Source organism: Scyliorhinus torazame, chromosome 19 (assembly GCF_047496885.1).
Source record: "Scyliorhinus torazame isolate Kashiwa2021f chromosome 19, sScyTor2.1, whole genome shotgun sequence".
Taxonomy (NCBI): domain Eukaryota; kingdom Metazoa; phylum Chordata; class Chondrichthyes; order Carcharhiniformes; family Scyliorhinidae; genus Scyliorhinus; species Scyliorhinus torazame.
In genome coordinates this window covers 16,151,059-16,176,856 of record NC_092725.1, presented here as the reverse complement: position 1 = coordinate 16,176,856, position 25,798 = coordinate 16,151,059, and the positions used below count along the sequence as shown (strand labels likewise).

At 52.6% G+C, this 25,798-nt stretch overlaps 1 protein-coding gene across 2 annotated transcripts in view; it reads left to right on the top strand.

Moving 5' to 3' along the window:
* LOC140396030 (uncharacterized) overlaps positions 1–20,278 on the top strand; it is a 250,110-nt gene extending 229,832 nt beyond the window's left edge. For both annotated transcript variants that reach the window (XM_072484095.1, XM_072484094.1), the window contains exons 4-6: positions 13,621–13,694; positions 16,406–16,575; positions 20,095–20,278. In XM_072484095.1, the coding sequence (XP_072340196.1) occupies positions 13,621–13,694; positions 16,406–16,575; positions 20,095–20,263 (413 nt within the window). In that variant the 3' untranslated portion in view covers positions 20,264–20,278. The remainder of the gene's footprint in view (positions 1–13,620; positions 13,695–16,405; positions 16,576–20,094) is intronic.
* Positions 20,279–25,798: the final 5,520 nt, after the last annotated feature.

The window sequence follows — 25,798 nt, the reverse complement described above, 5'->3', positions numbered from 1 at the left end:
CCTTCCCGTTCACTCCTACTGTACACAATCTCAGTGGACCCAAACCCCTTCACATTCACTCCCACTGTACCCAATCCCAATGGACCCAAACCCCTTCCCGTTTACTCCCACTGTACACAATCCCAATGGACCCAAACCCCTTCCCGTTTACTCCCACTGTACACAATCCCAATGGACCCAAACCCCTTCCCGTTTACTCCCACTGTACACAATCCCAATGGACCCAAACCCCTTCCCATTTACTTCCACTGTACCCAATCCCAATGGACCCAAACCCCTTCCCGTTCACTCCCACTGTACACAATCCCAATGGACCCAAACACTTCCCGTTCACTCCCACTGTACACAATCCCAATGGACCCAAACCCCTTCCCGTTCACTCCCACTGTACACAATCCCAATGGACCCAAACCCCTTCCCGTTCACTCCCACTGTACACAATCCCAATGGACCCAAACCCCTTCCCGTTCACTCCAACTCTTCACAATCCCAATGGACCCAAACCCCTTCCCGTTCACTCCCACTGAACACAATCCCAATGGACCCACAGCCCCTTCCCGTTCACTCCCACTGTACACAATCCCAATGGACCCAAACCCCTTCCCGTTCACTCCCACTGTTCACAATCCCAATGGACCCAAACCCCTTCCCGTTCACTTCCACTGTACACAATCCCAATGGACCCAAACCCCTTCCCGTTCTCTCCCACTCTACACAATCTCAATGGACCCAATCCCCTTCCCGTTCACTCCCACTGAACACAATGCCAGTGGACTCAAACCCCTTTCTGTTCACTCCCAGAGTACACAATCCCAATGGACGCAATCCCCTTTCCATTCAATCCAATGTACACAATCCCAATGGACCCAAATCCAATCCCATTCCCTCCCAATGTACACAACCCCAATGGATCCAAACCCCTTCCCGTTCACTCATTGTACACAATCCCAATGGACCCAAACCCCTTCCCGTTCACTCCCACTGTACGCAATCCCAATGGACACAAACCCCTTCCCGTTCACTCATTGTACACAATCCCAATGGACCCAAACCCCTTCCCGTTCACTCCCACTGTACATAATCCCAATTCACCCAAGCCCCTTCCCGTTCACTCCCTCTGTACCCAATCCCAATGGACCCAAAGCCTTCCAGTTCACTCCCACTAGACCCAATCCCAATAGACCCAAACCCCTTCCCGTTCACTCCCACTGTACACAATCCAAATGGACCCAAATCCCTTCCCGTTCACTCCCACTAGACTCAATCTCAATGGACCTAAAACCTTCCCGTTCACTCCCACTGTGCACATTCCCAATGGACCCAAACCCCTTCCCGTTCACTCCCGCTGTACACAATCCCAATGGACCCAAACCCCTTCCCGTTCACTCCCACTGTACACAATCCCAATGGACCCAAACCCCTTCCCGTTCACTCCCGCTGTACACAATCCCAATGGACCCAAACCCCTTCCCGTTCACTCCCACTGTACACAATCCCAATGGACCCAAACCCCTTCCCGTTCACTCCCATTGTACACAATCCCAATGGACCCAAACCCCTTCCCGTTCACTCCCGCTGTACACAATCCCAATGGAACCAAACCCCTTCCCGGTCACTCCCACTGTACACAATCCCAATGGTCCCAAACCCTTTCCCGTTCACTCCCGCTGTACTCAATCCCAATGGACCCAATCCCCTTCCCGTTCACTTCCACTGTACATAATCCCAATGGGCCCAAATCCCTTCCCGTTCACTCCCACTGTGCACAATCACAATGGACCCAAACCCCTTCCCGTTCACTCCCACTGTACACAATTCCATTCGACCCAAACCCCTTCCCGTTCACTCCTACTGTACTCAATCCCAATGCACCTAAACCCCTTACTGTTCCCGCCCACTGTATACCGCCCATTGACCGTACACAATCCCAATGGACCCAAACCCTTTCCCGTTCACTCCCGCTGTACTCAATCCCAAAGGACCCCAATCCCTTCCCGTTCACTCCAACTGTTCACAATCCCAATGGGCCCAAACCACTTCCCATTCACGCAAACTGTACTCAATCCCAATGGACCCAAATCCCTTCCCGTTCACTCCCAATGTACACAATCACAATGGACGCAAACCCCTCCCCGTTCATTCCCACTGTACACTATCCCAATGGACCCAAACCCCTTCCCGTTCACTCCCACAGTGCACAATCCCAATGGACCCAAACACTTTCCCGTTTACTCCCGCTGTACTCAATCCCAATGGACCCAAACCCTTTCCCGTTCACTCCCACTGGACACATTCCCAACGGTTTCAAACCCCTTCCCGTTCACTCCCACTATACACAATCCCAATAGTCCCAAACCCTTTCCCGTTCACTCCCGCTGTACTCAATCCCAATTGACCCAATCCCTTTCCCGTTCACACCCACCGCACACGATCCCAATGGCCCCAAACCCCTTCCCGTTCGCTCCTACTGTACTCAATCCCAATGGAACCAAACCCTTTCCCGTTCACTCCCATTGTACACAATCCCAATGGACTCAAACCCCTTCCCGTTCACTCCCACCGTACACAATGCCAGTGGACTCAAACCCCTTTCTGTTCACTCCCAGAGTAGACAATCCCAATGGACGCAATCCCCTTTCCATTCAATCCAATGTACACAATCCCAATGGACCCAAATCTCTTGCAGTTCATTCCCACTGTACACAATCCCAATGGACCCAAATCCAATCCCATTCCCTCCCAATGTACACAACCCCAATGGATCCAAACCCCTTCCCGTTCACTCATTGTACACAATCCCAATGGACCCAAACTCCTTCCCGTTCACTCCCACTGTACGCAATCCCAATGGAGCCAACCCCTTCCCGTTCACTCCCACTGTACACAATCCCAATGGACCCAAAGCCTTCCAGTTCACTCCGACTGTTCAGAATCTCAATCGACCCAAACCCCTTCCCGTTCACTCCCACTGTACACAATCCAAATGGATCCAAATCCCTTCCCGTTCACTCCCACTAGACTCAATCTCAATGGACCTAAAACCTTCCCGTTCACTCCCACTGTACATAATCCCAGTGGACCCAATCCCCTTCCCGTTCACTCCTCCTGTTCAGAATCCCAATGGACCCAAACCCCTTCCCGTTCACTCCCACTGTACACAATGCCAATGGACCCAAAGCCCTTCCCGTTCACTCCCACTAGACTCAATCTCAATGGACCTAAAACCTTCCCGTTCACTCCCACTGTACATAATCCCAGTGGACCCAATCCCCTTCCCGTTCACTCCTCCTGTTCAGAATCCCAATGGACCCAAACCCCTTCCCGTTCACTCCCACTGTACACAATCCCAATGGATCCAAACCCCTTCCCGTTCACTCATTGTACACAATCCCAATGGACCCAAACTCCTTCCCGTTCACTCCCACTGTACGCAATCCCAATGGAGCCAACCCCTTCCCGTTCACTCCCACTGTACATAATCCCAATTCACCCAAGCCCCTTCCCGTTCACTCCCTCTGTACCCAATCCCAATGGACCCAAAGCCTTCCAGTTCACTCCGACTGTACAGAATCTCAATCGACCCAAACTCCTTCCCGTTCACTCCCACTGTACACAATCCAAATGGACCCAAAACCCTTCCCGTTCACTCCCACTAGACTCAATCTCAATGGACCTAAAACCTTCCCGTTCACTCCCACTGTACATAATCCCAGTGGACCCAATCCCCTTCCCGTTCACTCCTGCTGTTCAGAATCCCAATGGACCCAAACCCCTTCCCGTTCACTCCCACTGTACACAATGCCAATGGACCCAAAGCCCTTCCCGTTCACTCCCACTGTACACAATCCCAATGGACCCAAACCCCTTCCCGTTCACTCCCACTGTACACAATCCCAATGGACCCTAACCCCTTCCCGTTCACTCGCGCTGCACACAATCCCAATGGACCCAAACCCCTTCCCGTTCACTCCCGCTGTACACAATCCCAATGGACCCTAACCCCTTCCCGTTCACTCGCGCTGCACACAATCCCAATGGACCCAAACCCCTTCCCGTTCACTCCCACTGTACACAATCCCAATGGACCCAAATACCTTCCCATTCACTCCCACTGTACACAATCCCAATGGACCCAAAACACTTCTTCTTCACTCCCACTGTACACAATCCCAATGGACTCAAACCCCTTCTTGTTCACTCCCACTGTACAAAATCCCAATGGACCCAAGCCCCTTCCCGTTCACTCCCACTGTACACAATCCCAATGGATACAAACCCCTTCCCGTTAACTCCCACCTTACACAATCCCTATGGACCTAAAACCCTCCCCTGTCACTCCCACTCTACAAAATCCCAATGGACCCAAACCCATTCAGGTTCACTCCCATATTACACAATCCCAATGGACCAAAAGCCCTTCCCATTCACTCCCACTGTACACAATCACAATGGACACAAACACTTCCCGTTCACTCCCATTGGACATTATGCCAATGGACTCAAACCTCTTCCCGTTCACACCCACCACACACGATCCCAATGGAACCGAACCCCTTCCCGTTCACTCCTACTGTACACAATCGCAATGGATCTAAACCCCTTCACATTCACTCCCACTGTACTCAATCCCAATGGACCCAAACCCCTTACTGTTCCCGCCCACTGTATACAATTCCAATGGACTCAAACCCCTTCCTGTTCACTCCCACTGTACACAATCCCAATGGAACCCAAAACCTTCCCGTTCACTCCCACTGTACACGATTCCAATGGACCCAAACCCCTTCCCGTTCACTCCCACTGTACTGAATCCCAATGGACCCAAGCCCCTTCCCGTTCACTCCCACTGTACACAATCCCAATGGACCCAAACCCCTTCGCGTTCACTCCCACCGTACACAATCCCAATGGAACCAAACCCCTTCCCGTTCACTCCCACTGTACACAATCCCAATGGACCCAAATCTCTTCCCGTTCACTCCCATTCTGCACAATCACAATGGACACAAACACTTCCCGTTCACTCCCATTGGACATTATGCCAATGGACTCAAACCCCTTCCCGTTCACATCCACCACACACGATCCCAATGGAGCCTATCCCCTTCCCGTTCACTCCTACTGTACACAATCTCAGTGGACCCAAACCCCTTCACATTCACTCCCACTGTACCCAATCCCAATGGACCCAAACCCCTTCCCGTTTACTCCCACTGTACACAATCCCAATGGACCCAAACCCCTTCCCGTTTACTCCCACTGTACACAATCCCAATGGACCCAAACCCCTTCCCGTTTACTCCCACTGTACACAATCCCAATGGACCCAAACCCCTTCCCGTTTACTTCCACTGTACCCAATCCCAATGGACCCAAACCCTTCCCGTTCACTCCCACTGTACACAATCCCAATGGACCCAAACACTTCCCGTTCACTCCCACTGTACACAATCCCAATGGACCCAAACCCCTTCCCGTTCACTCCCACTGTACACAATCCCAATGGACCCAAACCCCTTCCCGTTCACTCCCACTGTACACAATCCCAATGGACCCAAACCCCTTCCCGTTCACTCCCACTCTTCACAATCCCAATGGACCCAAACCCCTTCCCGTTCACTCCCACTGAACACAATCCCAATGGACCCACAGCCCCTTCCCGTTCACTCCCACTGTACACAATCCCAATGGACCCAAACCCCTTCCCGTTCACTCCCACTGTTCACAATCCCAATGGACCCAAACCCCTTCCCGTTCACTTCCACTGTACACAATCCCAATGGACCCAAACCCCTTCCCGTTCTCTCCCACTGTACACAATCTCAATGGACCCAATCCCCTTCCCGTTCACTCCCACTGAACACAATGCCAGTGGACTCAAACCCCTTTCTGTTCACTCCCAGAGTACACAATCCCAATGGACGCAATCCCCTTTCCATTCAATCCAATGTACACAATCCCAATGGACCCAAATCCAATCCCATTCCCTCCCAATGTACACAACCCCAATGGATCCAAACCCCTTCCCGTTCACTCATTGTACACAATCCCAATGGACCCAAACCCCTTCCCGTTCACTCCCACTGTACGCAATCCCAATGGACACAAACCCCTTCCCGTTCACTCATTGTACACAATCCCAATGGACCCAAACCCCTTCCCGTTCACTCCCACTGTACATAATCCCAATTCACCCAAGCCCCTTCCCGTTCACTCCCTCTGTACCCAATCCCAATGGACCCAAAGCCTTCCAGTTCACTCCCACTAGACCCAATCCCAATAGACCCAAACCCCTTCCCGTTCACTCCCACTGTACACAATCCAAATGGACCCAAATCCCTTCCCGTTCACTCCCACTAGACTCAATCTCAATGGACCTAAAACCTTCCCGTTCACTCCCACTGTACATAATCCCAGTGGACCCAATCCCCTTCCCGTTCACTCCTCCTGTTCAGAAGCCCAATGGACCCAAACCCCTTCCCGTTCACTCCCACTGTACACAACCCCAATGGATCCAAACCCCTTCCCGTTCACTCATTGTACACAATCCCAATGGAACCAAACCCCTTCCCGTTCACTCCCACTGTACATAATCCCAATTCACCCAAGCCCCTTCCCGTTCACTCCCTCTGTACCCAATCCCAATGGACCCAAAGCCTTCCAGTTCACTCCCACTAGACCCAATCCCAATAGACCCAAACCCCTTCCCGTCCACTCCCACTGTACACAATCCAAATGGACCCAAATCCCTTCCCGTTCACTCCCACTAGACTCAATCTCAATGGACCTAAAACCTTCCCGTTCACTCCCACTGTACATAATCCCAGTGGACCCAATCCCCTTCCCGTTCACTCCTCCTGTTCAGAATCCCAATGGACCCAAACCCCTTCCCGTTCACTCCCACTGTACACAATGCCAATGGACCCAAACCCCTTCCCGTTCACTCCCACTGTACACAATCCCAAAGGACCCAAACTCCTTCCCGTTCACTCCCACTGTACATAATCCCAGTGGACCCAAACCCCTTCCCGTTCACTCCTCCTGTTCAGAATCCCAATGGACCCAAAGCCCTTCCCGTTCACTCCCACTAGACTCAATCTCAATGGACCTAAAACCTTCCCGTTCACTCCCACTGTACATAATCCCAGTGGACCCAATCCCCTTCCCGTTCACTCCTCCTGTTCAGAATCCCAATGGACCCAAACCCCTTCCCGTTCACTCCCACTGTACACAATGCCAATGGACCCAAACCCCTTCCCGTTCACTCCCACTAGACTCAATCTCAATGGACCTAAAACCTTCCCGTTCACTCCCACTGTACATAATCCCAGTGGACCCAATCCCCTTCCCGTTCACTCCTCCTGTTCAGAATCCCAATGGACCCAAACCCCTTCCCGTTCACTCCCACTGTACACAATGCCAATGGACCCAAAGCCCTTCCCGTTCACTCTCACTGTACACAATCCCAATGGACCCAAACCCCTTCCCGTTCACTCCCACTGTACACAATCCCAATGGACCCTAACCCCTTCCCGTTCACTCGCGCTGTACACAATCCCAATGGACCCAAATACCTTCCCATTCACTCCCACTGTACACAATCCCAATGGACCCAAAACACTTCTTGTTCACTCCCACTGTACACAATCCCAATGGACTCAAACCCCTTCTTGTTCACTCCCACTGTACAAAATCCCAATGGACCCAAGCCCCTTCCCGTTCACTCCCACTGTACACAATCCCAATGGATACAAACCCCTTCCCGTTAACTCCCACCTTACACAATCCCTATGGACCTAAAACACTCCCCGGTCACTCCCACTGTACACAATCCCAATGGACCCAAACCCATTCAGGTTCACTCCCATATTACACAATCCCAATGGACCAAAAGCCCTTCCCATTCACTCCCACTGTACACAATCACAATGGACCCAAACCCCTTCCCGTTCACTCCCATTGGACATTATGCCAATGGACTCAAACCCCTTCCCGTTCACACCCACCACACACGATCCCAATGGAACCGAACCCCTTCCCGTTCACTCCTACTGTACACAATCGCAATGGACCTAAACCTCTTCACATTCACTCCCACTGTACTCAATCCCAATGGACCCAACCCCCTTACTGTTCCCGCCCACTGTATACAATTCCAATGGACACAAATCCCTTCCCGTTCTCTCCCACTGTACAAATTCCCAATGGACCCAAAACACTTCCCGTTTACGCCCACTGTACTCAATCCCAATGGACCCAAACCCATTCCCGTTCACTCCCAATGTACACAATCCCAATGGATCCAAACCCGTTCCATTTCGCTCCCACTGTACACAATCCCAATGGACTCAACCCCCTTCCCGTTTGCTCCTACTGTACACAATCCCAATGGATTTAAACCCCTTCCCGTTCACTCCCACTGTAGACAAACCCAATGGACCCAAACCCCTTCCCGTTCACTCCCACTGTACACAATCCCAATGGACCCAAACCCCTTCCCGTTCACTCCCACTGTACACTATACCAATGGACTTAAATTCCATCCCGTTCACTCCCACTGTACACAATCCCAATGGACCCAAACCCCTTCCCGTTCACTCACACTGTACACAATCCCAATGGACCCAAACCCCTTCCCGTTCACTCACACTGTACACAATCCCAATGGACTCAACCCCCTTCCCGTTCACTCCCACTGTACACTATACCAATGGACTTAAATTCCTTCCCGTTCACTGCCACTGTACACAATCCCAATGGACCCAAACCCCTTCCCGTTCATTCCCACTGTACACAATCCCAATGGACCCGAACCCCTTCCCGTTCACTCCTACTGTACACAATCGCAATGGACCTAAAGCCCTTCACATTCACTCCCACTGTACTCAATCCCAATGGACCCAAACCCCTTACTGTTCCCGCCCACTGTATACAATTCCAATGGACACAAATCCCTTCCCGTTCTCTCCCACTGTACAAATTCCCAATGGACCCAAAACACTTCCCGTTTACGCCCACTGTACTCAATCCCAATGGACCCAAACCCCTTCCCGTGCACTCCAACTGTACACAATCCCAATCGACCCAAACCCCTTCCCGTTCACTCCCACGGTACACAATCCCAATGCATCCAAACCCGTTCCAATTCGTTCCACTGTACACAATCCCAATGGACTCAACCCCCTTCCCGTTCGCTCCTACTGTACACAAACCCAATGGATTTAAACCCATTCCCGTTCACTCCCACTGTACACAATCCCAATGGACCCAAACCTCTTCCCGTTCACTCCCACCGTACACAATCCCAATGGACCTAAACCCCTTCCCGTTCACTCCCACTGTACACAATCCCAATGGACCCAAACCCCTTCCCGTTCACTCCCACTGTACACTATACCAATGGACTTAAATTCCTTCCCGTTCACTCCCACTGTACACAATCCCAATGGACCCAAACCCCTTCCCGTTCACTCCCACTTTACACAATCCCAATGGACCCAAACCCCTTCCCGTTCACTCACACAGTACACAACCCCAACGGACTCAACCCCCTTCCCGTTAACTCCCACTGTACACAATCCCAATGGACCCCAAAACGTTCCCGTTCACTTCCACTGTACATAATCCCAATGGACCCAAACCCCTTCCCGTTCGCTCCCACTGTACACAATCCGAATAGACACAACCCCCTTCCCGCTCACTCCCACTGTACTGAATCCCAATGGACCCAAACCCCTTCTCGTTCACTTCCACTGTACATACTCCCAATGGACCCAAATCCCTTCCCGTTCACTCCCATTCTGCACAATCACAATGGACACAAACACTTCCCGTTCACTCCCATTGGACATTATGCCAATGGACTCAAACCCCTTCCCGTTCACACCCACCACACACGATCCCAATGGAGCCTAACCCCTTCCCGTTCATTTCCACTGTACACAATCCAAATGGACCCAAACCCCTTCCCGTTCACTCCCACTGTACACAATCCCAATGGACCCAGACCCCTTCCCGTTCACTCCCACTGTACACTATACCAATGGACTCAAATTCCTTCCCGTTCACTCCCACGGTACACAATCCCAATGGACCCAAACCCCTTCCCGTTCACTCCCACTGTACACAATCCCAATGGACCCAAACCCCTTCCCGTTCACTCCTACTGTACACAATCTCAGTGGACCTAAACCCCTTCACATTCACTCCCACTGTACCCAATCCCAATGAACCCAATCCCTTCCCGTTCACTCCCACTGTACACAATCCCAATGGACCCAAACCCATTCCCGTTCACTCCTACTGTAAAAATTCCCAATGGACCCAAACCACTTCCCGTTCAGTCACACTGTACACAATCCCAATGGACCCAAACCACGTCGCGTTCACTTCCACTGTTCACAATCCCAATGGACCCAAACCCCTTCCCGTTCACTCCCACAGTACACAATCTCAATGAACTCAACCCCCTTCCCGTTCACTCCCACTGTACACAATCCCAATGGACCCAAACCCCTTCCCGTTCACTCCCACAGTACACAATCCCAATGGACGCAATCCCCTTTCCATTCAGTCCAATGTACACAATCCCAATGGACCCAAATCCCTTGCCGTTCATTCCCACTGTACACAATCCCAATGGACCCAAATCCAATCCCATTCCCTCCCACTGTACACAACCCCAATGGACCCAAACCCCTTCCCGTTCACTCCCACTGTACACAATCCCAATGGACCCAAACCCCTTCCCATTCACTCCCACTGTACCCAATCCCAATGGACCCAAAGCCTTCCAGTTCACACCGACTGTACAGAATCTCAATCGACCCAAACCCCTTCCCGTTCACTCCCACTGTGCGCAATCCCAATGGACCCAAACCCCTTCCCGTTCACTCCCGCTGTACACAATCCCAATGGACCTAAACCCCTTCCCGTTCAATCCCACTGTACACAATCCCAATGGAACTAAACCCCTTCCCATGCACTCCGTCTGCACACAATCCCAATGGACCCAAACCCATTCCCGTTCACTCCCACTCTACACACTCCCAATGGACCAAGACCCCTTCCCGTTCACTCCCACTATCGACAATCCCAATGGACCCAAACCCCTTCCAGTTCACTCCCACTGTACACAATCCCAATGGACCCAAACCTGTTCCCGTTCACTCCCACCGTACACAATCCCAATGGACCTAAACCCCTTCCCGGTCACTCCCACTCTACACAATCCCAATGGACCCAAACCCCTTCCCGGTCACTCCCACTGTACACAATCCCAATGGACCCAAACACCTTCCCGTTCCCTCCCACCGGACACAATCCCAACGGAACTAAACCCCTTCCAATTCACTCCGTCTGTACACAATTCCAATGGACCCAAACCCCTTCCCATTCACTCCCACTCTACACACTCCCAATGGACCCAGACCACTTCCCGTTCACTCCCATTCTGCACAATCACAATGGACCCAAACCCCTTCCTGTTTACTCCCACTGTACACAATCCCAATGGAGCCAAACCCCTTCCCGTTCACTCCCATTTTGCGCAATCAGAATGGACCCAAACCCCTTCCCATTCACTCCCACTGTACTCAATCCCAATGGACCCAAACCCCTTCCCGTTCTCTCCCACTCTACACAATGCCAATGGACCCAAACCCCTTCCCGTTCACTCCCACTCTACACAATCCCAATGGACTCAAACCTTCCCGTTCACTCCCACTGTACACAATCGCAATGGACCCAAACCCCTTCCTGTTCCCGGCCACTGTACACAATCGCAATGGCCACAAACCCCTTCCCATTCAATCCACTGAACACAATCCCAATGGACCCAAATCCCTTGCCGTTCATTCCCACTGTGCACAATCCCAATGGACCCAAATCCCGTCCCATTCCCTCCCACTGCACACAGCCCCATTGGACCCAAACCCATTCCCGTTCACTCACTGTACACAATCCCAATGGACCCAAATCCCTTCCCGTACACTCCCACTGTACACAACCCCAATGGACCGAAACCCCTTCCTGTTCTTTCCCTCTGCACAGTATCCCAATGGACCCAATTCCCTTCCCATTCACTCCCACTGTTCACAGTCCCAATGGACCCAAAACCCTTCCCATTCACTCCCAATGTACACCATCCCAATGGATCCAAACCCCTTCCCGTTCACTCCCACTGTACACAATCCCAATGGACCCCAAAACGTTCCTGTTCACTCCCACTGTACATAATCCCAATTCACCCAAACCTCTTCCCGTTCACCCCCTCTGTACCGAATCCCAATGGACCCAAACCCCTTCCTGTTCACTCCCACTGTACGCAATCCCTGTGGATTCAAACCCCTTTCTGTTCACTCCCACTGTACACAAACCCAGTGGGTTCAAACCCCTTCCCTTCACTACCTCTGTACACAATACCAATGGACCTGAACCCCTTCCCGTTCACTCCCACTGTACACAATCCCAATGGACCCAAATCCCTTCCCGTACACTCCCACTGTACACAACCCCAATGGACCGAAACCCCTTCCTGTTCTTTCCCTCTGCACAGTATCCCAATGGACCCAATTCCCTTCCCATTCACTCCCACTGTTCACAGTCCCAATGGACCCAAAACCCTTCCCATTCACTCCCAATGTACACCATCCCAATGGATCCAAACCCCTTCCCGTTCACTCCCAATGTACAAAATCCCAATGAACCCAAACCCCTTCCAGTTCACTCCCACTGTCCACAATCCCAATGGACCCCAAAACGTTCCTGTTCACTTCCACTGTTCACAATCCCAATGGACCCAAACCCCTTTCCGATCACTCCCACTGTACACAATCCCAATGGTCCAAGACGCCTTCCCGTTCACTCCCACTGTCCACAATCCCAATGGACCCAAACCCCTTCCCGTTCACTCCCACTGTACACAATCCCAATGGACCTAAACCCCTTCCCGGTCACTCCCACTCTACACAATCCCAATGGACCCAAACCCCTTCCCATTCACTCCGTCTGTACACAATTCCAATGGACCCAAACCCATTCCCGTTCACTCCCACTGTACTCAATCCCAATGGACCCAAAACCTTCCTGTCCACTCCCACTGTCCATAAGCCCAATGATCCCAAACCCCTTCCCGTTCACTCCCACTGTGCACAATCCCAATGGACACAAACCCCTTCCCGTTCACTCTTACTGTACACAATCCCAATGGACCCAAACCCCTTCCCGTTCACTCCCACTATACTCAATCCCAATGGACCCAACCCCTTCCCGTTCACCCTACTGTACACAATCCCAATGGACCCATACCACTTCCCGTTCACTCCCACTGTACAGAATCCCAATGGACACAAACCCATTCCCGTTCACTCCCACTGTACACAATCCCAATGGACCCAAACCCCTTCCCGTTCACTCCCACTGTACACAATCCCAATGGACACAAACCCCTTCCCGTTCACTCCCACTGTTCACAATCCCAATGCATCCAAACCCTTTCCCGTTCACGCCTACTGTACACAATCCCAATGGACCCAAACTCCTTCCCGTTTATTCCCACTGTAGAGAATCCCAATGGACCCAATTCCCTTCCCATTCACTCCCTGTTTTCCTCTCGTACAGGACTGGTTGTCGATTTGAATTCGGAACGCGAGGCACTGAAGGATGAAGTGAGGAGACTGAACGAGAAAATGAAGGTAGGGAATTGGAGGGAGGCGTGTCGAGGCAGGGCTCTCTCTGGATATACTGTCTGTGTCACACTGTCCCTCACTCCCAGCCTTCGAGGGGTCTCCGGAGGTTCCCTGGAGCCTTCCAATCTGAGCGTGAGGGACTGGATGTTCAACCATGGGGACTTCAGCCCACCAACGCACTGTGGCTGCCTGTGTATAGGCTCACAGTGGCCTGTTTTTGGCTGCCCTCTGTACCTTCTGCCCCACCTCTGTCCGCAGACCTCTTCTCCCGTTGCCCTCTCCAGAGGCTCCACTATGCAGTACAGGAGCGATCAGCCCAATTGGAAAGGCCAGAGGTTAATCAATGACCTCCCTTCCATCATAATGTCAGGGCGGGGGATGTCTGCAGGTGACTGCACCATGTTCAGCACCATTTGCGACTCCTCAGATAATGAACTGTCCGTGTCCAAATGCAGCAAGACCTGGACAATATCCAGGCTCGGGGCTGGCAAGGGGCAAGTTACATTCGCGCCACACAAGTGCCCGGCAGTGACCATCTCCTCCAAGAGAGGATCTAAACACCGCCCCTTATTCAATGGCATTCCCATCGCTGAATCGCCCACAATCAACATCCTGGGGGTTCCCATTGACCAGAAACTGGACCCAGCCACATAAACACTGCGGCTCCCAGAGCAGGTCAGAGCCTGGGAATCCTGCAGAGAGTCACTCACATCCTGAGCCCCCCCCAAAGCCTGTCCACCATCTACAAGGACACAAGTCAGGAGTGTCATGGGACCCTCTCCACTTGCCTGGATGAGTGCGGCTCCCAACAACACTCGAGAAGCTCGACACCATCCAGGACAAAGCAGCTCCCGCTCGATCGACACGCTAACCCCCACCTTCCACATCCGCTCCCTCCCCCCCCCACCGACGCACAGCGTCAGCCGTGTGTACCGTCTACAAGGTGCACTGCAGCCACTCACCGAGGCTCCTTCGACAGAACCTTCCAAACCCGCTGCATTGAAGGACAAGGGGCAGCAGTTGCACGGGGCACCCAATAAACTCACCATCCTGACTTGGAAATATATCACGGTTCCTTCACTGTAACTGGATCAGAATCCTGGAATTCCCTCCCTAAAAGCACTGTGGGTGTACCTACACCACACAGGACTGCAGTGGTTCAAAATGGAGGATAAAGAGGGCATCTCAAGATGGCTGCTCAAGATCACAATGAAAATTGCGACTCAAGATGGCTGCTCAAGTTGGCTGCTCAAGATGGCGATTCAAGATGGCTGCTCAAGTTGGCTGCTCAAGATGGCGATTCAAGATGGCTGCTCAAGATGGCTGCTCAAGATGGCTGCACCAGATGATAACTCAAGATGGCGGCTCAGGTTGGCTGCTCAATATGGCTGCTCAAGATGGCTGCTCAAGTGGGTAGCACAGTGGCGCAGTGGGTAGCACTGCAGCCTCACGGCGCCGAGGTCCCAGGTTCAATCCCGGCTCTGAGTCGCTGTCCATGTGGAGTTTGCACATTTTCCCCGTGTTAGCGTGGGTTTCGCCCCCACAACCCAAAGGTGTGCAGGGTAGGTGGATTGGCCATACTAAATTGCCCCTTAACGCAAAAATGAATTGGGTACTCTAAATTTCCATTAAAAAAAGATGGCTGCTGAAGATGGCTTCTCAAGATGGCGACTCAAGATGACCGCTCAAGATGGCCGCTGAAGATGGTGACTCAAGATGGAGGCTCAAGATGGCCGCTCAAGATGGAAACTGAAGATGGCTGCTCAAGATGGCCGCTCAAGATGGTAACAGAAGCGGACCACTCAAGATGGCTACTCAAGACCGTGACTCAATACGGAGGCTCAAGATAGCCGTTCAAGCTAGCTGCTCAAGGTGGCGGCTCAAGATGGCAGCTCAAGATGACCGCTCAAGGTGGTGACTCAAGGTGGCTGCTCACTGACCGGTTTCTCAAGGTGCAACTAGGGATGGGGTTAAATACTGGGCACAGTGGCAGCACATGATTGAAGTAACTTGTCATGGGAGTGTCCCGTGAAGAAATGTTTTTGTCTTATCACATGGCTTCAGTGCTGTCACTGCGTGGGTGGAGCTGGGCTGTGGCTCTGGGGTTGGTTTGACTTTCGCTTTGGTTTGGGGCTGTTTTGACGGCTCTGAGTATTTTCCTTCACACATTTGGCTGCTGCACTCAGAAAAAGAAGTATCTTGAAGTGTCTCTCTATCTTCAGTTTAAAGGCTGTTTACAGACGACTTGAAAACTCAAAATAAATAATTGCTTTCTGGATGGAATTCAAACCTGCGGTTTTGGAAAGGAAACAAGAGTGTATACCAGGTCTAGAGTGCTGTGTACTGGGCCACATCTTTGAAAAGGGTTTTCTGATTTCTGGGATTTTGTTATTAAATTGGAACAGTTAAAGGGAGAATTTATTAAGGGATATACATTCATTACTGTAGCTGTGTGGGGTATTTATGTTTATAGTTGATAAAAATGCTTACTCTGTGTGTTTACAAAAATGATGACTAAATTCTTGGAATAAAGTTTTTGATTAATAGTGCTGCAGGCCCCTGTTGAATAGTACCTGAAAGGGAGGCCTTTGTATCCCCCTAACTAAAATTAATAAACTGTTGTAGGTCAGGTCAACTCCGTGATATAATTTGGAGTTTTCGAAACACAGGCCCATAACAAACTCAAGAGTGTTTCTGCTCCAAACTCATCCACACAGGCCGAGGTCACAGAATGGTGCCAGTTCCAACAGGATATGCACCTCGCTGTAACGGTAGCGGATCGCTTGCGACTCGAGGCTGAAACGGAGACGGAGGTGCTGAGGGCGAGGCTGGAGGAGGAAGCAAGAAAGAGAAGTGCACTGGAAGAGGAGCTGGAACAGAGGCAGAGGTGCGGGGTTGGGGGGGGGGGGGCAGAGGCCGGGCTGATTACTCAGGAATTCCGGGGCAAACACCTCAACGACCGGCCAGACCCCGAAAGAGTGTCACGGTGTGTTAGATACACTGTCCTTTCCCCCTCTGGGACAGTGTCACAGTGTGTTAGATACACTGTCCTTTCCCCCTTTGGGACAGTGTCACAGTGTGTTAGAAACACTGTCCTTTCCCCTTTGGGACAGTGTCACAGTGTGTTAGATACACTGTCCTTTCCCCCTCTGGGACAGTGTCACAGTGTGTTAGACACACTGTCCTTTCTCCCTCTGGGACAGTGTCACAGTGTGTTAGATACACTGTCCTTTCCCCCTCTGGGACCGGGTGTCACAGTGTGTTAGATACACTGCCCTTTCCCCCTCTGGGACAGTGTCACTGTGTGTTAGATACACTGTCCTTTCCCCCTCTGGGACAGTGTCACAGTGTGTTAGATACACTGTCCTTTCCGCCTCTGGGACAGTGTCACAGTGTGTTAGATACACTGTCCTTTCCCCCTCTAGGACAGTGTCACAGTGTGTTAGATACACTGTCCTTTCCCCCTCTGGGACAGTGTCACAGTGTGTTAGATACACTGTCCTTTCCCCCTCTGGGACCGGGTGTCACAGTGTGTTAGATACACTGTCCTTTCGCCCTCTGGGACAGTGTCACCGTGAGTTAGAAACACTGTCCTTTCCCCCTCTGGGACAGTGTCACTGTGTGTTAGATACACTGTCCTTTCCGCCTCTGGGACAGTGTCACTGTGTGTTAGATACACTGTCCTTTCCCCCTCTAGGACAGTGTCACAGTGTGTTAGATACACTGTCCTTTCCCCCTCTGGGACAGTGTCACAGTGTGTTAGATACACTGTCCTTTCCCCCTCTGGGACCGGGTGTCACAGTGTGTTAGATACACTGTCCTTTCCCCCTCTGGGACAGTGTCACCGTGAGTTAGAAACACTGTCCTTTCCCCCTCTGGGACAGTGTCACAGTGTGTTAGATACACTGTCCTTTCCGCCTCTGGGACAGTGTCACTGTGTGTTAGATACACTGTCCTTTCCCCCTCTAGGACAGTGTCACAGTGTGTTAGATACACTGTCCTTTCCCCCTCTGGGACAGTGTCACAGTGTGTTAGATACACTGTCCTTTCCCCCTCTGGGACCGGGTGTCACAATGTGTTAGATACACTGTCCTTTCCCCCTCTGGGACAGTGTCACCGTGAGTTAGAAACACTGTCCTTTCCCCCTCTGGGACAGTGTCACAGTGTGTTATATACACTGTCCATTCCCCTCTGGGACAGTGTCACAGTGTGTTAGATACACTGTCCTTTCCGCCTCTGGGACCGGGTGTTACAGTGTGTTAGATACACTGTCCTTTCCCCCTCTGGACAGTGTCACAGTGTGTTAGATACACTGTCCTTTCCCCCTCTGGGACAGTGTCACAGTGTGTTAGATACACTGTCCTTTCCCCCTCTGGGACTGGGTGGTACAGTGTGTTAGATACACTGTCCTTTCCCCCTCTGGGACTGGGTGTCACAGAGTGTTAGATACACTGTCCTTTCCCCCTCTGGGACCGGGACACACAGTGTGTTAGATACACTGTCCTTTCCCCCTCTGGGACCGGGTGTCACAGTGTGTTAGATATACTGTCCTTTCCCCCTCTGGGACAGTGTCACAGTGTGTTAGATACACTGTCCCTTCTCCCTCTGGGACAGTGTAACAGTGTGTTAGATACAGTGTCCTTTCCCCCTCTGGGATCGGGTGTCACAGTGTGTTAGATACACTGTCCTTTCCCCCTCTGGGACAGTGTCACAGTGTGTTAGATACACTGTCCTTTCCCCCTCTGGGACAGTGTCACAGTGTGTTAGATACACTGTCCTTTCCGCCTCTGGGACAGTGTCACAGTGTGTTAGATACACTGTCCTTTCCCCCTCTAGGACAGTGTCACAGTGTGTTAGATAGACTGTCCTTTCCCCCTCTGGGACAGTGTCACAGTGTGTTAGATACACTGTCCTTTCTCCCTCTGGGACCGGGTGTCACAGTGTGTTAGATACACTGTCCTTTCCCCCTCTGGGACAGTGTCACCGTGAGTTAGAAACACTGTCCTTTCCCCCTCTGGGACAGTGTCACAGTGTGTTATATACACTGTCCATTCCCCTCTGGGACAGTGTCACAGTGTGTTAGATACACTGTCCTTTCCGCCTCTGGGACCGAGTGTCACAGTGTGTTAGATACATTGTCCTTTTCCCCTCTGGGACAGTGTTACAGTGTGTTAGATACACTGTCCATTCCCCTCTGGGACAGTGTCACAGTGTGTTAGATACACTGTCCTTTCCGCCTCTGGGACCGAGTGTCACAGTGTGTTAGATACATTGTCCTTTCCCCCTCTGGACAGTGTCACAGTGTGTTAGATACACTGTCCTTTCCCCCGCTGGGACCGGGTGTCACAGTGTGTTAGATACACTGTCCTTTCCCCCTCTGGGACAGTGTCACAGTGTGTTAGATACACTGTCCTTTCACCCTCTGGGACTGGGTGTCACAGTGTGTTAGATACACTGTCCTTTCACCCTCTGCGACAGTGTCACAGTGTGTTAGATACACTGTCCTTTCCCCCTCTGGGACTGGGTGTCACAGTGTGTTAGATACACTGTCCTTTCCCCCTCTGGGACTGGGTGTCACAGTGTGTTAGATACACTGTCCTTTCCCCCTCTAGGACAGTGTCACAGTGTGTTCGATGCACCGTCCTTTCCCCCTCTGGGACAGTGTCACAGTGTGTTAGATACACTGTCCTTTCCCCCTCTGGGACCGGGTGTCACAGTGTGTTAGATACACTGTCCTTTCTCCCTCTGGGACAGTGTCACAGTGAGTTAGAAACACTGTACGTTCCCCCTCTGGGACAGTGTCACAGTGAGTTAGATACAGTGTCCTTTTCCCCTCTGGGACAGTGTTACAGTGTGTTAGATACACTGTCCTTTCCCCCTCTGGACAGTGTCACAGTGTGTTAGATACACTGTCCTTTCCCCCTCTGAGACTGGGTGTTACAGTGTGTTAGATACACTGTCCTTTCCCCCTCTGGGACACTGTCACTGTGTGTTAGATACACTGTCCTTTTCCCCCTCTGGAACCGGGTGTCACAGTGTGTTAGATACACTGTCCTTTCCCCCTCTGGGACAGTGTCACAGTGTGTTAGATACACTGTCCTTTCCCTCTCTGGGACAGTGTCACAGTGTGTTAGATACACTGTCCTTTCCCCCTCTGGACCGGGTGTCACAGTGTGTTAGATACACTGTCCTTTCCCTCTCTGGGACAGTGTCACAGTGTGTTAGATACACTGTCCTTTCCCTCTCTGGGACAGTGTCACAGTGTGTTAGATACACTGTCCTTTCCAACTCTGGGACAGTGTCACAGTGTGTTAGATACACTGTCCTTTCCCTCTCTGGGACAGTGTCACAGTGTGTTAGATACACTGCCCTGTTGAAGATTCTCTGTGTTTGTTTCCCAATAAAGGTGTGCTGTTGATGTGGTCGATGGGCAGGAGGACCAAACCCTTTCTGATTCTATAGTAGACGGGCTTCACGGACCTAATGGGATCACGTACACTCCTCACCTGGATTCCAAACACTTGAGCGGCAGACCCTTACCCACAGAGGTAAGACCCAACACCCTCCTATCCTGAATCTTCCCAGTTTCAAATGTCAGCAATTGCAACTAATTTGCTCCATCACTCGTTTTCCTCACTCACTCTCTGTTTGTTATCAGCGTGGATGTACAGTGGGAGCGTCGCACTGCCGGTGGGTCAGTACTGAGGGAGCGCCGCACTGTCAGAGGGTCAGTACTGAGGGAGTGCCGCACTGTCAGAGGGTCAGTACTGAGGGAGCGCCGCACTGTCAGAGGGTCAGTACTGAGGGAGCGTCGCACTGTCAGAGGGTCAGTACTGAGGGAGTGAGGCACTGTCAGAGGGCCAGTACTGAGGTAGCGCCGCACTGTCAGAGGGTCAGTACTGAGGGAGCTCCGCACTGTCAGAGGGTCAGTACTGAGGGAGCGCCACACTGTCAGAGGGTCAGTACCGAGGGAGCGTCGCACTGTCAGAGGGTCAGTACTGAGGGAGCGTCGCACTGTCAGAGGTTCAGCACTGAGGGAGTGCCGCACTGTCAGAGGGTCAGCACTGAGTGAGTGCCGCACTGTCAGAGGGTCAGTACTGAGGGAGTGCCGCACTGTCAGAGGGTCAGCACTGAGTGAGTGCCGCACTGTCAGAGGGTCAGTACTGAGGGAGTGCCGCACTGTCAGAGGGTCAGTACTGAGGGAGCACCGCACTGTCAGAGAATCAGTACTGAGGGAGTGCCGCACTGTCAGAGGGTCAGTACTGAGGGAGCGTTGCACTGTCAGAGGGTCAGTACTGAGGGAGCGTCGCACTGTCAGAGGGTCAGCACTGAGGGAGTGCCGCACTGTCAGAGGGTCAGTACTGAGGGAGCGTTGCACTGTCAGAGGGTCAGTACTGAGGGAGCGTCGCACTGTCAGAGGGTCAGTACTGAGGGAGTGCCGCACTGTCAGAGGGTCAGTACTGAGGGAGTGTCGCACTGTCAGAGGGTCAGTACTGAGGGAGCGTCGCACTGTCAGAGGGTCAGTACTGAGGGAGTGCTGCACTGTCAGAGGGTCAGTACTGAGGGAGTGCCGCACTGTCAGAGGGTCAGTACTGAGGGAGCGCCGCACTGTCGGAGGGTCAGTACTGAGGGAGCACCGCACTGTCAGAGGGTCAGTACTGAGCGAGCGCCGCACTGTCAGAGGGTCAGTACTGAGGGAGTGCCGCACTGTCAGAGGGTCAGTACTGAGGGTGTGCCGCACTGTCGGAGGGTCAGTAGTGAGGGAGTGTCGCACTGTCAGAGGGTCAGTACTGAGGGAGCGCCGCACTGTCAGAGGGTCAGTACTGAGCGAGCGTCGCAATGCCGGAGGGTCAGTACTGAGTGAGCGTCGCACTGTCGGAGGGCCAGTACTGAGGGAGTGCCGCACTGTCGGAGGGTCAGTACTGAGGGAGCTCCGCACTGTCAGAGGGTCAGTACTGAGGGAGTGCCGCACTGTCGGAGGGTCAGTACTTTGGGAGTGCCGCACTGTCAGAGGGTCAGTACTGAGGGAGTGCCGCACTGTCGGAGGGTCAGTACTGTGGGAGCGCCGCACTGTCAGAGGGTTTGTACTGAGGGAGCGCCGCACTGTCCGAGGGTCAGTACTGAGGGAGCGCTGCACTGTCAGAGGGTCAGTACTGAGGGAGCGCCGCACTGTCAGAGGGTCAGTACTGAGGGAGCGCCGCACTATCAGAGGGTCAGTACTAGGGAGCACCGCACTGTCAGAGGGTCAGTACTGAGGGAGCGCCACACTGTCAGAGGGTCAGTACTGAGGGAGTGCCGCACTGTCAGAGGGTCAGTACTGAGGGAGTGCTGCACTGTCAGAGGGTCAGTACTGAGGGAGTGCCGCACTGTCAGAGGGTCAGTACTGAGGGAGCGCCACACTGTCAGAGGGTCTGCACCAAGACAGAATGTGAGTAAGAGAGAAATAGCTGGAGAGAGAGAGATAGCACGGTAGCACAGTGGTTAGCACAATTGCTTCTCAGCTCCAGGATCCCAGGTTCGAATTCCGGCTCGGGTCACTGTCTGTGCCGACTCTGCTCGTTCTCCCCGTGTCTGCGTGGGTTTCCTCCGGGTGCTCCTGTTTCCTCCCACAAGTCCCGAAAGACGTGCTGTCAGGTGAATCGGACATTGTGAATTCTCCCTCTGTGTACCCGAACAGGCGTCGGAGTGTGGCGACGAGGAGATTTTCACAGTAACTTCATTGCAGTGTTAATGTATGCCTACTTGTGACAATAAAGATTATTCTTCGAAAGAAAAAGGCCAGTGAGTCTGAGACAGAGAGAGACAGGGCGGAAGAGAGAGACTGAGAGAGAGATAGAAACAGAGAGGGGGACAGAGCGAGAGAGAGGGACCGAGAGGGAGACAGATTGAGGGACTGAGAGGGAGACAGATTGAGGGACCGAGAGGGAGACAGATTGAGGGGCCGAGAGGGAGACAGATTGAGGGACCGAGAGGGAGACAGATTGAGGGACCGAGAGAGAGACACATTGAGGGACCGAGAGGGAGACAGATTGAGGGACCGAGAGGGAGACAGATTGAGGGGACCGAGAGGGAGACAGATTGAGGGACCGAGAGGGAGACAGTTTGAGGAGCCGAGAGGGAGACAGATTGAGGGGCCGAGAGGGAGACAGATTGAGGGATCCAGGCAGTCAGCAGAGGAGAGAGTTGATCTGGCCGTTGGCTGCATTTCAGTTATAATTTGACCCACCTCCTCCTCAATTCCCCTCCACAGCGACTCTCGCATTCAGAATCGCCAGGCTCTGGGCCAGATATTGCATTAGTGCGACAGACCGTAAAAACAGCTGGATCTCCCACGCTCCACTGGGAATGTGGAATCCAGCTCAACGTTCCCAGGGTTCTCCCGGGAACAGATTGCTCCGAAAAACACAAAATAACGAGCTTCAAAAGAGAGAGAGAGTGTCAAAGGGAGGGGGGTGCGGTGGGGGGGGGGGGGAGAAAGAGAGAGAGTGTGTCAGAGGGAGGAGGGGAAAGAGAGAGTGTCAGAGGGAGGAGGGGAAAGAGAGAGTGTCAGAGGGAGGGGAGAGAGAGAGAGAGTGTGTCAGAGGGAAGGGGAGAGAGAGAGTGTGACAGAGGGAGAGAGAGAGAGAGTGTGTCAGAGGGAGGGGAGAGAGAGAGAGTGTGTCAGAGGGAGGGGGTAAAGAGAGAGAGAGTGTGTCAGAGGGAGGGGAGAGACAGAGTGTGTGTCGGAGGGAAGGGGGAGAGAGAGAGTGTGACAGAGGGAGAGAGAGAGAGAGAGTGTGTCAGAGGGAGGGGGAAAGAGAGAGAGAGTGTGTCAGAGGGAGAGAGAGAGAGAGTGTGCCAGAGGGAGAAAGGGAGAGAGACTGTCAGGGGGAGAAAGAGAGTGTGTCAGGGGGAGGGGGTAAAGAGAGAGAGAGTGTGTCAGAGGGAGGGGAGAGAGAGAGAGTGTGTCAGAGGGAAGGGGGAGAGAGAGAGTGTGACTGAAGGAGAAAGAGAGAGAGAGTGTGTCAGAGGGAGGAGGGAGAGAGAGAGAGAGTGTCAGAGGGAGAAAGGGAGAGAGACTGTCAGGGGGAGAAAGAGAGAGTGTGTCAGGGGGAGGGGGGTAAAGAGAGAGAGAGTGTGTCAGAGGGAGGGGAGAGAGAGAGAGTGTGTCAGAGGGAGGGGGAGAGCGAGTGTGTCAGAGGGAGGAGAGGAAAGAGAGAGAGAGTGTGTCAGGGGGTGAAAGAGAGAGAGAGTGTGCCAGAGGGAGGGGGTAAAGAGAGAGAGAATGTGTCAGAGGGAGAAGGAGAGAGAGAGAGAGAGTGTGTCAAGGGGAGAAAGAGAGAGAAAGTGTGCCAGAGGGAGAAGAGGAAAGAGAGAGAGAGTGTGCCAGAGGGAGAAGAGGAAAGAGAGAGAGAGTGTGTCAGAGGGAGAAGGGAGAGAGAGAATTGCGGGAGAGAGAGATAGAAAATGCATTGTAGAGAGAGAAGGAGAGCGATAAAGAGAGATATTGTCAGAGGGAGATGTCATAATATACACCAGTATATCATGGTGCAGACACACACTGATGGACACACAGTGGGACCAATCAACACACACAACACCGCAGCCAATCACCAGTTAGAGCACACTCGCTATAAAGACAGGGGGCATCAGTTTTCCCGCTCATTCGGGAGGCAGCCTCCTACAAGGACAGAGCTTACAGCTGACAGCACAGATCGTCACCATGCGCTGAGTGCATAGACTGGTTAGGACAAGGCATAGGTCTTTAGTTTAATCTAACATCATGTTAACCCACAGTGAAAGTATGCTAAACAGTTTCTAACTTAATAAAATAGTGTTGTACTATTTTAACTGTTGGTGGTCTGTATGTGTCCCACGGATCCAGAGCACCCAACACATCAGGAGAGGGGTAAATGAGAGAGTGAGAGTGTCAGGGGAGAGGGGGAGAGAGAGAGTGTCATATGGAGTGGGGGAGACAGAGAGTGTGTCAGAGGGAGAGACAGTTGGGGGAGAAAGAGAGAGTTTCGGACAGAGAGGGGGAAGTGAGAGAGAAAGAAGAGATGGGGCAGAGAAAGAGTGTCAGAAGGAGAGGGGGAGAGAGAGAGTCAGAAGGAGAGGGGGAGAGAGAGAGTCAGAGGGAGAGGGAGGATCAGAGTGTGTCAGAGGGCGAGGGGAGTGAGAATGTTAAAGGGACAGGGGGGGAGAGAGTGTCAGAGGGAGAGGGGGAGCGAGAGGCTGTCTCTCTTCCTCCCTCTCTCTCTCTGTCTGTCTCTCTCTCCCTCTCTCTCTGTCTGTCTCTCTCTCCCTCTCTCTCTGCCTGTCTCTCTCTGTCTCTCTCTCCCTCTCTCTGTCTGTCTCTCTGTGTCTCTCTCTCCCTCTCTCTCCCTCTCTCTGACTCTTTCTCTTTCTCCCCCCCTTCTTCTCTCTGTCTGTCTGTCTCTCTCTCTCCCTCTCTCTCTGTCTGTCTCTCTCTGACTCTCTCTCCCTCTCTCTCTCTCTCCCGCTCTCTATATCTGTCTCTCTCTCTGTCTTTCTCTCTCTCCCTCTCTCTGTGTCTGTCTCTTTCTCTCCCTGTTTGTCTCTCTCTCTTTCTCTCTCTCTCTCTCTGTTTCCCTCCCTCTCTCTTCCTCCCTCTCTCTCTGTCTCTCTCTCTGTCTCTCTCGGACTCTCTCTCTCCCTCCCTCTCTCTCTGTCTGTCTGTCTCTCTCTCTCTCTCTCCCTCTCTGTCTCCCTCCCTCTCTCTCCCTCCCTCTCTCTCTGTCTCTCTCCGGCTCTCTCTCTCCCTCCCTCTCTCTCTGTCTGTCTGTCTCTCTCTCTCTCTCTCTCCCTCTCTCTGTCTCCCTCCCCCTCTCCCTCCCTCTCTCTCTGTCTCTCTCTCTGTCTCTCTCCGACTCTCTCTCTCCCTCCCTCTCTCTCTGTCTGTCTGTCTCTCTCTCTCTCTCTCTCCCTCTCTCTGTCTCCCTCCCTCTCTCTCCCTCCCTCTCTCTCTGTCTCTCTCTATGTCTCTCTCCAGCTCTCTCTCTCCCTCCCTCTCTCTCTGTCTGTCTGTCTGTCTCTCTCTCTCTCTCTCCCTCTCTCTGTCTCCCTCCCCCTCTCTCCCTCCCTCTCTCTCTGTCTCTCTCTATGTCTCT